Source organism: Salvelinus fontinalis, chromosome 19, assembly GCF_029448725.1.
Source record: "Salvelinus fontinalis isolate EN_2023a chromosome 19, ASM2944872v1, whole genome shotgun sequence".
Lineage (NCBI taxonomy): Eukaryota > Metazoa > Chordata > Actinopteri > Salmoniformes > Salmonidae > Salvelinus > Salvelinus fontinalis.
Window position 1 is genome coordinate 4299717 of NC_074683.1, and position 13984 is coordinate 4313700.

The following is a 13984-nucleotide window of genomic DNA, read 5'->3' on the forward strand; positions in this document are numbered from 1 at the left end:
TATGATGCACCAATTATGTCTTTGAAATCAGAAATAAAAACAAATACATTAGTCAACTAACAGATATATTACTACATATGTATACATAAAATGTAATATAAGATATACAAAATTACTAAATCCCTTTTCATTGCAAATTTATTTTATGTTCAACTTTTCAAGTCGTTGTCAAACAGCGACGTTATTACGGAAAGGAGAGGCTCGTTTTTAACAGGTAAATACACATTTGATTTATCAAATTAAAACCATTGCTTTAGAGGTAAATGCACATACCTATAGGATCTTTATGACAATTAAGAATTTTGTAGTTCGCTTCAATGTGTTTAGCTTGACGATAATCACGTATTTGCAGCACGCTAGCTACGTTAACGTTAGCTACAAGCTAACTTAGCTAGCTAGTTAAGGTTTTAAGTACAGTGTCCATATTACTACTATCCAATAATGTGTATATATTTCTGTTCACACAGAAAATTGCAGATTGCTGGAAAGAAATATGTCTGGAAGTTTCTATTTTGTCATGGTTGGGCATCATGATAATCCTGTCTTTGAAATGGAATTCTTGCCTGCTGGTAAAGCTGAGTCAAAGGAATGTATCGTTATGATATACTCAACATAATATATAGATTTATATATGTGTGTAATACATACATACCTACCTACCTACCTACCTACCTGCATACATACATACATACATACCTACCTACCTACCTGCCTACCTGCCTACATGCCTACATGCCTACATGCCTACATGCATACATACATGCATACCTACATACACGTGTATATGTGTGTTCCTGATAACTGTCTAAAGGGGCAGCTAGCCTATATAACTATGTATTGAGATACTGGTCTACATCCAGTAAAAAGAAGAGGATACTGTAATGCCCACTCAATTACCATTCTGTCTCTTATATGTAAACAGGATGACCACCGGCATCTGAACCAGTTCATTGCGCATGCAGCCCTCGATTTGGTGGATGAAAACATGTGGCTGTCTAACAACATGTACCTGAAAACTGTGGACAAGTTCAACGAGTGGTTCGTCTCTGCCTTTGTCACTGCAGGACATATCTTTTTCTAGCTTTTACCCAATACCTACAGATACAGTTGAAGTCGGAAGTTTACATACACTTAGGTTGGAGTCATTAACACTCGTTTTTCAACCACTTCACAAATTTCTTGTTAACAAACTATAGTTTCGGCAAGTCGGTTAGGACATCTACTTTGTGCATGACACAAGTAATTTTTCCAACAATTGTTTTCAGACAGATTATTTCATTTCCAGAGGGTCAGAAGTTTACATACACTAAGTTGAGTGTGCCTTTAAACAGCTTGGAAAATTCCAGAAAATTATGTGATGGCGTTAGAAGCTTCTGCTATGCTAATTGACATCATTTGAGTCAATTGGAGGTGTACCTGTGGATGTATTTCAAGGTTTACCTTCAAACTCAGTGCCTCTTTGCTTGACATCATGGGAAAATTTTAAAAATCAGCCAAGACCTCAGAAAAAGATTGTAGACCTCCACAAGTCTGGTTCATCCTTGGGAGCAATTTCCAAACGCCTGAAGGTACCACGTTCATCTGTACAAACAATAGTACGCAAGTATAAACACCATGGGACCACGCATCCGTCATACCACTCAGGAAGGAGACGCGTTCTGTCTCCTAGAGATGAACATACTTTGGTGCGAAAAGTGCAAATCATTCCCAGAACAATAGCAAAGGACCTTGTGAAGTTGCTGGAGGAAACAGGTACAAAAGTATCTATATCCACAGTAAAACGAGTCCTATATCGACATAACCTGAAAGGCCGCTCCACAATGAAGAAGCCACTGCTCCAAAACCTCCATTAAAAAAGCCAGACTACGGTTTGCAAATGCACATGGGGACAAAGATCGTATCTTTTGGAGAAATGTCCTCTGGTCTGATAAAACAAAAATAGAACTGTTTGGCCATAATGACCATCGTTATGTTTGGAGGAAAAAGGGTGAGGCTTGTAAGCCGAAGAACACCATCCTAACCGTGAAGCACGAGGGTGGCAGCATCATGTTTTGGGGGTGCTTTGCTGCAGGAGGGACTGGTGAACTTCACAAAATAGATGGCATCATGAGGCAGGAAAATTATGTGGATACATTGAAGCAACTTCTCAAGACATCAGTCAGGAAGTTAAAGCTTGGTCGCAAATGGGTCTTCCAAATGGACAATGACCCCAAGCATACTTCCAAATTTGTGGCAAAATGGCTTAATGACAACAAAGTCAAGGTATTGGAGTGGCCATCACAAAGCCCTGACCTCAATCCTATAGAAAATTTGTGGGCAGAACTGAAAAAGTGTGTGCGAGCAAGGAGGCCTACAAACCTGACTCAGTTAACCCAGCTCTGTCAGGAGGAATGGGCCAAAATGTACCCAATTTATTGTGGGAAGCTTGTGGAAGGCTACCCAAAACGTTTGACCCAAGTTAAACAATTTAAAGGCAATGCTACCAAATACTAATTGAGTGTATGTTAACTTCTGACCCACTGGGAATGTGATGAAAGAAATGAAAGCTGAAATAAATCATTCTCTCTACTATTATTCTGACATTTCACATTCTTAAAATAAAGTGGTGATCCTAACTGACCTATTACAGGGAATTTTTACTATGATTAAATGTCAGGAATTGTGAAACTGAGTTCAAATGTATTTGGCTAAGGTATGTGTAAACTTCTGACTTCAACTGTAAGTAAGTAGCCTTGTCTGAGCCAGAATAGTCCATAGTGCAGGAGCATATCTCCTGTTTCTGCAGCTTGATTCAACAGCTACAATTCAACTCTACATAGGATGCTAGTCTATCACAGGGACATACTCCCAATATTGAGTGCCAGGCAGAGAACCATTGGGTCCTGTTTTTTTTTGTCTTTGGGATCTAGTAATGAATGGTGTGGCTGTTGAGCAAGTTGAGGAGACTTAATTAGGAGACTTGTTACCTTAGATTGTAAACTGTCATGGTCAAAACATATTGATTCAATGGTTGTAAAGATGGGGAGAGGTCTGTCTGTGATAAAGAGATGTTCTGCTTTTTTGACACCACACTCCGCAAAGCAGGTCCTGTATGCTCTAGTTTAATCTTTATTTAATCTTATTGTTCAGTCATATGATCAAGTGCTGCAAAGAAAGACTTAGTTAAGCTGCAGCTGGCCCAGAACAGTGGCATGTTTTGCTCTTCATTGTAATCTGAGGGCTAATATCAATAGTGTGCATGCCAGTTTCTCTTGACTAAGAGTTGAGGAAAAACTGACTGCATCGTTTCTTGTTTTTATAAGAAATATTAATGTGTTGGAAGTTCCAAATAGTTTGCATAGTCAACTTACACACTGCACTGACACACACACTTACCCCATCAGACATGCCACCTGGTGTATTTTCATAGTCCCCAGGTCCAGAACAATTTCAAGCAAACATACAGTATTATACAGAGCCATTATTGCATGGAACTCCCTTCCATCTCATATAGAGAAAGTGAACAGCAAACCTGGTTTAAAAAAATAAAGCAACACCTCACGTCACAACACCTCTCCCTCATGTGACCTACTTTTTGTGTGTATGTACTGACATGTATATGTAACTGAGAGCTGCACACACACTACATGTTAAAATACTTTACATACATTTAAAAATATTGTCTGTAATGTATTTTTTTGCTATGTGTCGGACCCCAGTAAGACTCGCTGTCGCCATTGGCATCGGCTAATGGGGATCGTAATAAAATCAAGACTTGACTGGGGATTGAACCCACAACCTACAAATTTCAGGGCGGACACCAACCACAAATCCACAGAGACCTATATAGCCCTCTGGAAACATTGCAACAAAACATAAATATTATGTCTACAGTGTTGAATTCAACAAATCGTCATTGTTACAAAGGGCGCAGACAAATAATTAGTGTGTTCGTGTGTGTTCCATTTTTCCCTTAACCATCTCCATCACATATGAGATTCATCATGCTTCATGATGTACGACAAGAAGATGGTATCAAAAACTTCTTCAATGACGTGTATGATTTATACATTAAGGTGAGTTATCCTTTCTATAAACAGTATGTTCATGTATAATTCATATTCTGATGATTTATTCTTGTTCATTCTGTGCTCTTTTCCAGTTTGCAATGAATCCTTTCTATGAAACCAATGCTCCAATCCGGTCGACGGCATTTGACAGGAAAGTACAGTTCCTTGGAAAGAAGCACCTCTTGAGCTGATGAACTAACCTGGACAACATGGTTGTGTAGCTTTTTTAATGTCTTCATTGTGTGCAGTTTCCAGTTGAAATATGTTTTAAGACATACATAATATAAAAATAATTTGTCTATGATCACCTGTTGTATGTCTTATAAATTCAGTATGTATTACTGATACTTCCCAACCACTGTATAAAAGCTATTGTAAGCATGGAACATTGTTGCATAATGAATGAATGGTACACTTCTTCAATGACGTGTATGATATATATATATTTACAAAAGTATGTGGACACCCCTTCAAATTTGTCGATTCAGCAATTTCAGCCACACCCATTTTTTGACAGGTGTATAAAATCGAGCACACAGCCATGCAATCTCCATAGCTAACACTTGCAGTAGAATGGCCTTACTGAAGAGCTCAGTGACTTTCAATGTGGCACCATCATAGGATGCCACCTTTCCAACAAGCCAGTTTGTCAAATTTCTGCCCTGCTAGAGCTGCGCAGGTCAACTGTTCAAGTGCTGTTATTGTGAAGTTAGAAAGTCTAAGAGCAACAATGGCTCAGCAGTGAAGTGGTAGGCCACACAAGCTCACTGAAAGGGACCGCCGAGTGCTGAAGCGTGTAAAAATTGTCTCCTAGGTTGCAACAATCACTACCGAGTTCCTAACTGTTTGTCGGGAGCTTAATGAAAGGGGTTTTCATGGCTGAGCAGCTGCACACAAGCCTAAGATTACCATGTGCAATGCCAAGCATCGGCTGGAGTGGTGTAAAGCTCGCCGCCATTGGATTCTGGAGCAGTGGAAAAGCGTTCTCTGGAGTGATGAATCACGCTTCAAAATCAGACGGACTAATCTGGGTTTCGCAGAGGCCAGGAAAATGCTACCTGCCCAAAATGCATAGTGCCAACTGCAAAGTTTGGTGGATAAGGAATAATGGTTTGGGCCAGGTCCCTTAGTTCCAGAAAAGATCAATCTTAATGCTACAGCATACAATGACATTCTAGACGATTCTGTGCTTCCACCTTTGTGGCAACAGTTTGTGATAGACCATTTTCTGTTTCGTCATGACAATGCCCCTGTGCACAAAGCGAGGTCCATAGAGAAATGGATTTTTGAGATCAGTGTGGAAGAACTTGACTGGCCTGCACAGAGCCCTGACCTCAACCCCATGAAATCCCTTTGGGATGAATAGGAACACTGACTGCGAGCCAGACCTAATCGCCCAACATCAGTGCCCGACCTCACTAATGCTTTTGTGGCTGCTGCGGGGACTTGCTTCCATTCAATGTTCCAACATATAGTGGAAAGCCTTCCCAGAAGATTGGAGGCTGTTACAGCAGCAAAGGGGGGACCAACTCCATATTAATGACCATGATTTTGGAACGAGATGTTCGACGATCAGGTGTCCACCTACTTTTGGTAATGTAGTGTATGTGTGAGTGCCACCAGAATGTTGTTTGCAAGTTTGATAATAATGACAAGGTTTGTATGAGGCTTTTCTCTGAACTTGAATGAGCTTGTTAAACACTAGCCCATTCAAAAGACGGTAATGTTAAACATTCACAAAGCATGCCGCCTTAGGGGAATTCTCTGGCGCTGCCCAAATGCTCTGTGCAACTATGCCCTGCACACAATAGTTTTGGAAACATTTGCAACCTTTCATATAAGCTAGAAATAATTTTTCAAATACAAAAAACACAACGTACGCAGTTCAGGAAAGTTGCACCCGGCTGTATTTTGTGGAACACTCAAAATCTGGAGTGGCATGTGTCGTAGCCGGCTGCAACTTTGCTAAACTGCGAAAAGTAAGTGTACCTTTTTGTATTTGAAAGATTCTTTCTTGCTTGTATGAAAGTTAAGTTCCAAAGGTTTCCAAAAATGCATTACAATTGAGGCGTATTTGCTTTGAAACAGAGCGTCTGGATTGTAGTTCACATGGAGGTAGCTGTGGTCCGTACCATTGGCTGAGAAGCCAAAAGGGTGGCCGACTGCAAGCTGGTTATACCCCCCCCTTGGGTTCTTGAGAGCTAGTTAAATCGATGTAAATTTGGGTGAGTTTACACAGGTAGCCCAATTCTGATGAGATCTGCTCTGATTGGTCAAAAGACCCATTGTTGGCAGAATATCAGAATTAGGCTGCCCATGTAAACTAAGCCATTCATTCATGAGGTTTGTGAAATGCTCTGAATCACTGTCCAGTTTCTCTGATTAAATACTATCATTAAAATAATTTGGGGATTTCCTCTGGTGATCTTGTTCCAAATAATTCACTGGTTTACATGTTTGTGCCATACAAAGTAATGTTGATTCACCAATCAATTTCTGCTAAACTGAAATCGCATGACAATTGACTGAGGGAATGGTCTGCCTGTAATGGGCTCTTTATGAATGCAACAATCACACCAAACATTTCTCAATGACTTCCTGCTGAAGTCTTACTCTGATATCAAGTGTTTATTTTCATAATTTGTAGGGTTTTTTTCATAGTGGGGAAGAAATACAAACATGTTTTCAGGGGAAATTATTCATTCATGGAGTTTATTCAAATAACATTTTCCATTCAACTTTCATTCCAATCATTCTGGACAACACTGCTGTAGCTAAATAATATGAAAGTGTTCTCAGCACTCTACCTGAATTAGATGAAATATGAATGAGGAATTTGTGATAATGTACAACACTGTAAAATCAATAAACTGTTGAAATCCAAAGTCTTAGTATCAAAACTATACTAGCAAGTAAGAAAATGAAATTGATCTCCATAAATGTAAATAAAATGCATGTAAGATTAGATGTCCATAGAAAAACTGGCAGTGGGTTTTGCTGATGACATGACGGTGGTAGGCCTGATAACTGACGATGATGAGACTGCCTATAAAGAGGTCAGTGACCTGGTAGTATGGTGCCAGCACAAAAACCTCTCCAATGTCAGAAAGACAAAGGATCTGATCGTGGACTACAGGAAACGGAGGGCTGAGCACACCCCCATCCACGGGGCTGTAGTGGAACAGGTCGAGAGCTTCAAGTTCTTTGGTGTCCACATCACTAAGGAATGAACATGGTCCACACACACCAACACCGGTTGTGAAAGCACGACAGTGCCTCATTCCCCTCAAGAAGCTGAAAAGATTTGGCATGGGCCTTCAGTTCTACAGCTGCACTAACTCTTGACTCATTACATACAGTGCTGCTAATGTTAATTATCTATCCTGTTGCCTAGTCACTTTACCCCTACCTGTATGTACATATCTACCTCGTACCCCTGCAAATAGACTCAGTACTGGTACCCCGTGTATATAGCCAAGTTATCGTTACTCAGATTTATTCAGCATTGTTAGGAAGGGCCCGTAAGTAAGCATTTCACTGTTTACAAAGCATGTGACAAATACAATTTGATTTGAGGTACATGCAGCATATTACTTTGTTCAGTCATATCCACCTAATTATCACCCATCTTAATTACAATTATCCAAGATATTGGATCACTGAAATTCTGGTATGATGAAAAAAACAATTCTTTACAAACTATTAGTGGTAGTGAGCATAAAATGTCATGCAGTACATACACATAGGATACCAACTCAACTATTTATTGAACATTACTCATCTCTTATCCTTCTGTGCAGGTGTTAAAACATGGAGTCCATTACATAATAACTCATTAATTACGGTATGTTGAGAACAAATATCGCAAGGCCAGCAAGTTGTATAGAATTCTCAGCACCTATAATAAACAGTAATAAATCATAAGCCTTCATTTCTGCTTACATTTCTCCCTCTACAATAAAGTAGTGCCAGTAAACCTTGAACTTAATCAAATAAAAATACTGCATAAATTACTCTATGAACATTTGTTGTTATAAATATATTATGTATATTCCTAATCCCATTCAGGTCAGTTGATTAAAGTGACTTGCTTTTAAAGTATCACATTTGGGGTCATATCTCTGGATAAGGTCCTCAATACAATTTGAATGCAATCAAATATATGTTCACTGGTAAGGCAGCACATCTCAACCTTGGTTTCAGTCACAGTGTAAGAAACCCTTTCTACAAAAAAATAAAAAATTAACTTAGTGGGACATGAATTGGAAATTAAACTTTGGAAATATATTTCTGGCAACCACATTGTTGTAATACGTTTTAAGACTATATAATTCAAATACAGCAGATTGAAATTATAATGCATTTCTTGGAATCTGACAAATAATACCATTCTTCAGTACCCTCTTCACATCAATGAGTCCAGAGACCAACAAGCCCAGTGGATTATCATCCACAGACACTAGCCAGTGTTTGCACATGTTATTTGAGAGAGCATGAGTGTTGGTAAGCCTGTGTGTCTTCCTAGCTCCAGTTCTTTGTAGGTTGTAGGCCCTACATTATATCAACAGCAGGAAGCACTGGAGCGGGGCTTTCTGTGGAGGTTAACTGTGTCTGTGGGGATGAGGTGGTCTGCCCTCTCCTCCATGGCTAGCACATTCCGCACCGCCTCCTCAAAAGCTATAGCTACGTTGGTGGAATCCTTGGCACTGGTCTCATAGTAAGGGTGATTGCCATTATCTCGACACCACTGTTGAGCATCCTCAGCAGACACCTGTCTCTCTGTCACATCCACCTTGTTCCCCAGCACCACGAAGGGGAACTTCTCGGGCTCCTTGACGTCGGCGTAGTAGATGAACTCCTTTTTCCAGTTGGCCAGGTTGTGGAAGCTCTGGTTGTCATCCACGCTGAAGGTGAGCAGGCAACAGTCGGAGCCGCGGTAGAAGGGAGTCCTGAGGCTGCGGAAACGCTCCTGTCCAGCAGTGTCCCAGATCTGCATGGTGACCAGACGGCTGTCCACTTCCAGGTCCTTGTTGAGGAACTCCACGCCGATGGTGTGGAAGAGGTGCGTGTCAAACTTGTTGGTGACGTAGCGGTTCATGAGGGAGCTCTTCCCCACTCCTCCGTCTCCCAGCAGGATGACTTTCAGCAGGGATGACTTGGCGGTCATGGCTCTTAAACGACACGTGGACTCTTCGTCTGGAGAATAGGACCTTGAGGACAGTAATGTGTAACTAACAACTGTAGCACAATAGCCTTCAAGTTTCTCAAACCTGTTTTTCCACCTAAAAAGTATATGTCTAGGAGCTAGACTTACCTTTACTGCTCAGCGTAGATATTCTGAAACCTATGGAAAACACTTGAATGTTATCACTATATCTTATAACAACTAAACACTAGTCAAATCACACAAATAGGGAGAGGTGAAATGTGGTTGACCTTCACCAAAGAGACTTGACTTACCCGTGAATTATTGAAGCCTCCCTCGGTCTCAGCTGGCCCGGATCATGTGCTACAGACAATGGCCGGGTTCTTAGTCACGTGTGTCTGTTTCGCGTCGGTCATTATAATGTGAAGCATAGTCAACATTCAAAGAGCTGGAATGAAATATTAGCAAGCAATGTGTTGACTGAACCTTCAAGTATAGCTACATAACACAAACATTCAGTACAGTGACTGCACAGCTGTCTGTATTACCAGCCTTTTTTTACAAAACATACCGATACATAGTTAAACTGACAAGTCATAGCTACTGTTTGCTAACAGTAGTTAACATGTTAAATTTCTAACTAGTTAGCAAGCTAATGTTAGTTATTATTGTATAACTAACGTTAGCTAAATAGCTAGGTAATTATGACACGGAAGAAAAAAAATCGCGGTGAAATATTGTTTGTAACGAACTTATAATAAAATAGGGCGCACCGCCCTCACAACAGGCTGAGGTTGGATGACAATCAATATTTAGCTAGCTTTGTTATGCTAGTTAGCCTAGCTACTATAGCTATTAAGCATGCTGAAAATGATTTAGCAAACGTTAGCTAGCTAAACCTTCAGACACTTAGTTACCTTACCGTTGGTAAGTTTTGAAGAACACATCCAAGGACTGTGATAGTTAAAAGCTTTTTTTCAAGCTGTCAATTGTTTGGCTTCGATAGGAGTTAGCTAACGTTAACTAGCTGGTTCTCGCTCGCTCAACACTGATGGCTGCGTTGGCGGGCTAGCCTCTGTTTCCACTCATGTGACCCAAGAAGTCTCGAGCTTTTTACAGTACTGTCAAATATTTTCGAGTCTCATCACTCAGTTCACAATAGTAGATCATTTATTATAAAAAGCAATTTTAAACGAATGCAACTATGCTGGTGACTGTTTTAGCCATAGAGATTGATAGAGGACTCATCTTTGTATCTGTGCTATATAGCATCTGTGCCAGTATTGAGGCTATCTCCACGTTAAATTAGTACATCTTCTTTATGATTGGCTGATCTTTCCTGATGACCCAGTTGGACATGACTCCAACAGGGTCACCAGGTGGGATCAGCCAATAAAGTTGGATGTCCCACCCAGTTGGCTACATTAAATGGCGGAAGCCCTCAATGGAAGGAGCCAGGTTTCCTGTTTAGAAGCACAGTTTCAGGGGCTACAGTTTTGCTTAGGTACTGCAGTTTAACTGACGCCCGGCCCAGAAATACCATTTCTATACACTCCCATATAGTGAAATCAGATTAGAATATTCCTAATTAGACACTTTAGTCATCACCTTTTTTCACAATACATCCATTGAATTACTCAAATAATTGTTGCGAAGGCCGACAATGTTAAATGTTTTTTCATCCAATGTTTGCCATGTTTTTAGGTGACGTGATGACATTGTCACTGTTCGCACTGCTCCCTGTGCACACTGAGTGCTACCCGGATATAGACTGTCCATGAATCAGTGTTTGCAAACGTGAGTAGATTACCTTGAAAACAACGGTCAGACATCTTGAACGCAGCCTCCAGTTCTTATTATACCAATGGCGTTGCCCATGCTAAAATTGCCCTTTGGCCACTAGAGGTCTCTATCATTTTCTATGGTTTTAGCCAGTAAATAGCTAGCTAGCTGCAGTACTCAATCAACACCACTTCTGATAATTACAGAAACAGAGCCACCAGAGGGCGATAAACACACGGTAGACAGGACTAGATCAGTACCAAAATCAAGCTACTTTTTTCATAACTTTTGACCAGAGGACAGAAAGTTAAAAATAAAGCATTAGCCCGGTAAATTGGTTACGATTATTTATGATTTCTAACATTGTAGGCCCATATTTTACACAGTCTGACAGCTGATTTGATGTCTGTAGTAGGCCTAATATTTTCATGGTGTTGTCTATTAAAGAGTAAAAACTGGCCAATTAAAGATAATTTTTCTTTTGCAATGTCTATGGAACACATTCCACTACATCAGTGGTTGCCAACCAGAGGACCCCTGGGGGAACTTGAGAAGACTCATGAGACAGACCCTAGGTCTACTGAATATAGGCCTATTGGTAAAATGCACACAAGATATTTCAGGGGTACTCCAGGCAGAGCAAAATCCAGTTGGTGGTACAGTAACTGAAAAAGGTTTGGAATTACTGCCCCTAAGGCTTTTCCACTACCCACTCATTTGTTTTAAGTGAACATGTGTTGCTTTCTGTGAGAATGAGTTTGGAAAACAGCATTTCAATAGCAGTAGTGCTGAGCGATTAAAGTCCCATGATGGTAGTGACTTCCCTTACTGCTTATTAACTATTATTTATTCACATTACTTTACATTAATAAAATATTTCAGTTGTTGTATATGTTACATTTATTTTATTTGACGACTTCATTATTTAATTCCAAGTCATCTCTGTAACGTCATGGGGCTCCCGAGTGGCGCAGCGGTCTAAGGCACAGTGTTAGAGCCGTCACTACAGACCCTGGTTTGATTCCAGGCAGTATCACAACCGGCTATGATTGGGGGTCCCGTAGGGGGCGCACAATAGGCCCAGTGTCGTCCGGGTTATGGTTTGGCTGGGGTAGGCCGTCATTGTAAATAAGAAGTTGTTCTTAACTGACTTGCCTAGTTAACGTTCTCAAGTCGCCCTCTACCGGCGGCGTCATTGTGATGCCCTAAAGTGGTGATAGACTCCGTCCAGAATGACTAGGTTTAACTACTGTTTTGTCTAAATTACACTATATGTAACAGTATAACTTTAAACCGTCCCCTCGCCCTGAAACGGGCGCGAACCAGGGACCCTCTGCACACATCAACGACGGTCGCCCACAAAGCATCGTTACCCATCGCTCCACAAAGGCCACGGCCCTTGCAAAGCAAGGGGCAACACTACTTAAGTCTCAGAGCAAGTGACGTAACTGATTGAAATGCTACTAGCGCGTACCCGCTAACTAGCTAGCCATTTCACATCCGTTACACTCACCCCCCTTTCAACCTCCTCCTTTTCTGCAGCAACCAGTGATCCGGGTCAACAGCATCAATGTAAGAATATAACTTTAAACCGTCCCCTCGCCCCGACACGGGCGCGAACCAGGGACCCTCTGCACACATCAACAACGGTTGCCCACGAAGCACGGTCGTTACCCATCGCTCCACAAAGGCCGAGGCCCTTGCAAAGCAAGGGGCAACACTACTTAAGTCTCAGAGCAAGTGACGTAACTGATTGAAATGCTACTAGCGCGTACCCGCTAACTAGCTAGCCATTTCACATCCGTTACATATAGTGCCTGGAAATACGATGTCATTGCTAAAGTAGTCATATTTAGTATGAAACAACTTTTCCAGCATTATCGTGTTGTCAAATTTACTTTAGACAGCACAGTTTGTCAAAAATAGCTAGCAATGCTAATGTTAGCTAGCTATAACCCTCCAGTTTAGCTAACAATCTAATGTTATACTGCATCTAAAGTCAATCTGGCATCATGAAAATAGTGACAAAAGGTTTTCCTACTAGTTATTGGCCTCCTTTTGAATGCCATTGTATTTCAAAGCCACAGTTTAATTTTTTTTTTAATGTAACCTTTATTTAACTAGGCAAAGTCAGTTAAGAACAAATTCTTATTTACAATGATGGTCAAAACCGGACGACGCTGGGCTAATTGTGTGCCGCCCTATGTGACTCCCAATCACGGCAGGATGTGATACACCCTGGATTCAAACCAGGGACTGTAGTGATGCCTTCTGTACCATATGCAGTGCCGTAGACCGCTGCGCCACTCGGGAGCACTGTAATGCACTTTTGATGAAATCTTCATCAGCGCTCATTGACAATGCATTAAGTAGAATACTCAGTCGGGCATCAGTCCAAAACAATAACGTTCAAAACAATATTGTGAAAAAACATGCAACCCATGAATAGAGCTGCTGCCTATACTGTCTGACAAAATCACTATTTTAGTAGTTCATAGTATATATATTTTATGACTGCTGAATACCAACTATTAATCACTTAATAGTTGGGAGAAATACCTTGTGAAGCAACTGCTTTCTGTCCCTCTCAATCACGCATTCTCTCTTCTCTCCATCTCTGTGTCTGCTCCACACAGAAGAGACAAGTAGGCGGGCTCAATGGATTATGGTCATTGTAGTTAAATACCATGTTTTCTGCGCTAAACTATATTGAATATTGGCCAGTTGGAAACTACAACCCCCTACTACATCGCACAGTTCTAGTTTAATCTGATTTATCTGTCGAGAAACTGTGCATCTAGCTCACAGATTTTTTTTTTGAAGTAATGGAATTCAAATAATTGAACCGACATCAATAATTAGTAGTTTAAAAACCTACAAATAACAGAAATGTTGGTTTATCGCTCACTAATATCTAGCAGTTATGACAGATCAAGCTTGGTGTGTGAGAGGTTGTGACCTTTTTAGTATACATGGCCTCATAGACAATCAGCTGGTGACCACAAGC

At 40.7% G+C, this 13984-nt stretch overlaps 2 protein-coding genes across 2 annotated transcripts; one reads left to right on the forward strand and one right to left on the reverse strand.

The window, feature by feature from the left end:
• The first annotated feature begins 17 nt into the window (after positions 1-17).
• On the forward strand, positions 18-6453 carry LOC129816167 (trafficking protein particle complex subunit 2). The gene is made up of 5 exons (XM_055870406.1): positions 18-214; positions 468-584; positions 921-1065; positions 3968-4055; positions 4142-6453. Exons 2-5 carry the CDS (start codon positions 494-496, stop codon positions 4238-4240), a joined length of 423 nt encoding a protein of 140 aa, XP_055726381.1. The 5' UTR covers positions 18-214; positions 468-493; the 3' UTR covers positions 4241-6453.
• Positions 6454-6731: 278 nt separating this feature from the next.
• LOC129816166 (ras-related protein Rab-9A-like) lies at positions 6732-10495 on the reverse strand. Its single transcript, XM_055870405.1, has 4 exons — positions 10118-10495; positions 9510-9643; positions 9364-9393; positions 6732-9259 (listed from the first exon to the last, which is right to left on the reverse strand). The coding sequence occupies exon 4, from the start codon at positions 9214-9216 to the stop codon at positions 8611-8613; it is 606 nt and encodes a 201-aa protein (XP_055726380.1). The 5' UTR covers positions 9217-9259; positions 9364-9393; positions 9510-9643; positions 10118-10495; the 3' UTR covers positions 6732-8610.
• Positions 10496-13984: the final 3489 nt, after the last annotated feature.

Bases quoted from the DNA above. Each gene is read 5' to 3' on its own strand.
- LOC129816167 (XM_055870406.1), top strand. From the start codon at position 494: ATGTCTGGAAGTTTCTATTTTGTCATGGTTGGGCATCATGATAATCCT. The intron at 585-920 runs AGGAATGTATCG...TTATATGTAAAC, and splicing joins TGCTGGTAAAGCTGAGTCAA to AGGATGACCACCGGCATCTG. The intron at 1,066-3,967 runs ACATATCTTTTT...ACCATCTCCATC, and splicing joins TCTGCCTTTGTCACTGCAGG to ACATATGAGATTCATCATGC.
- LOC129816166 (XM_055870405.1), bottom strand. From the start codon at position 9,216: ATGACCGCCAAGTCATCCCTGCTGAAAGTCATCCTGCTGGGAGACGGA.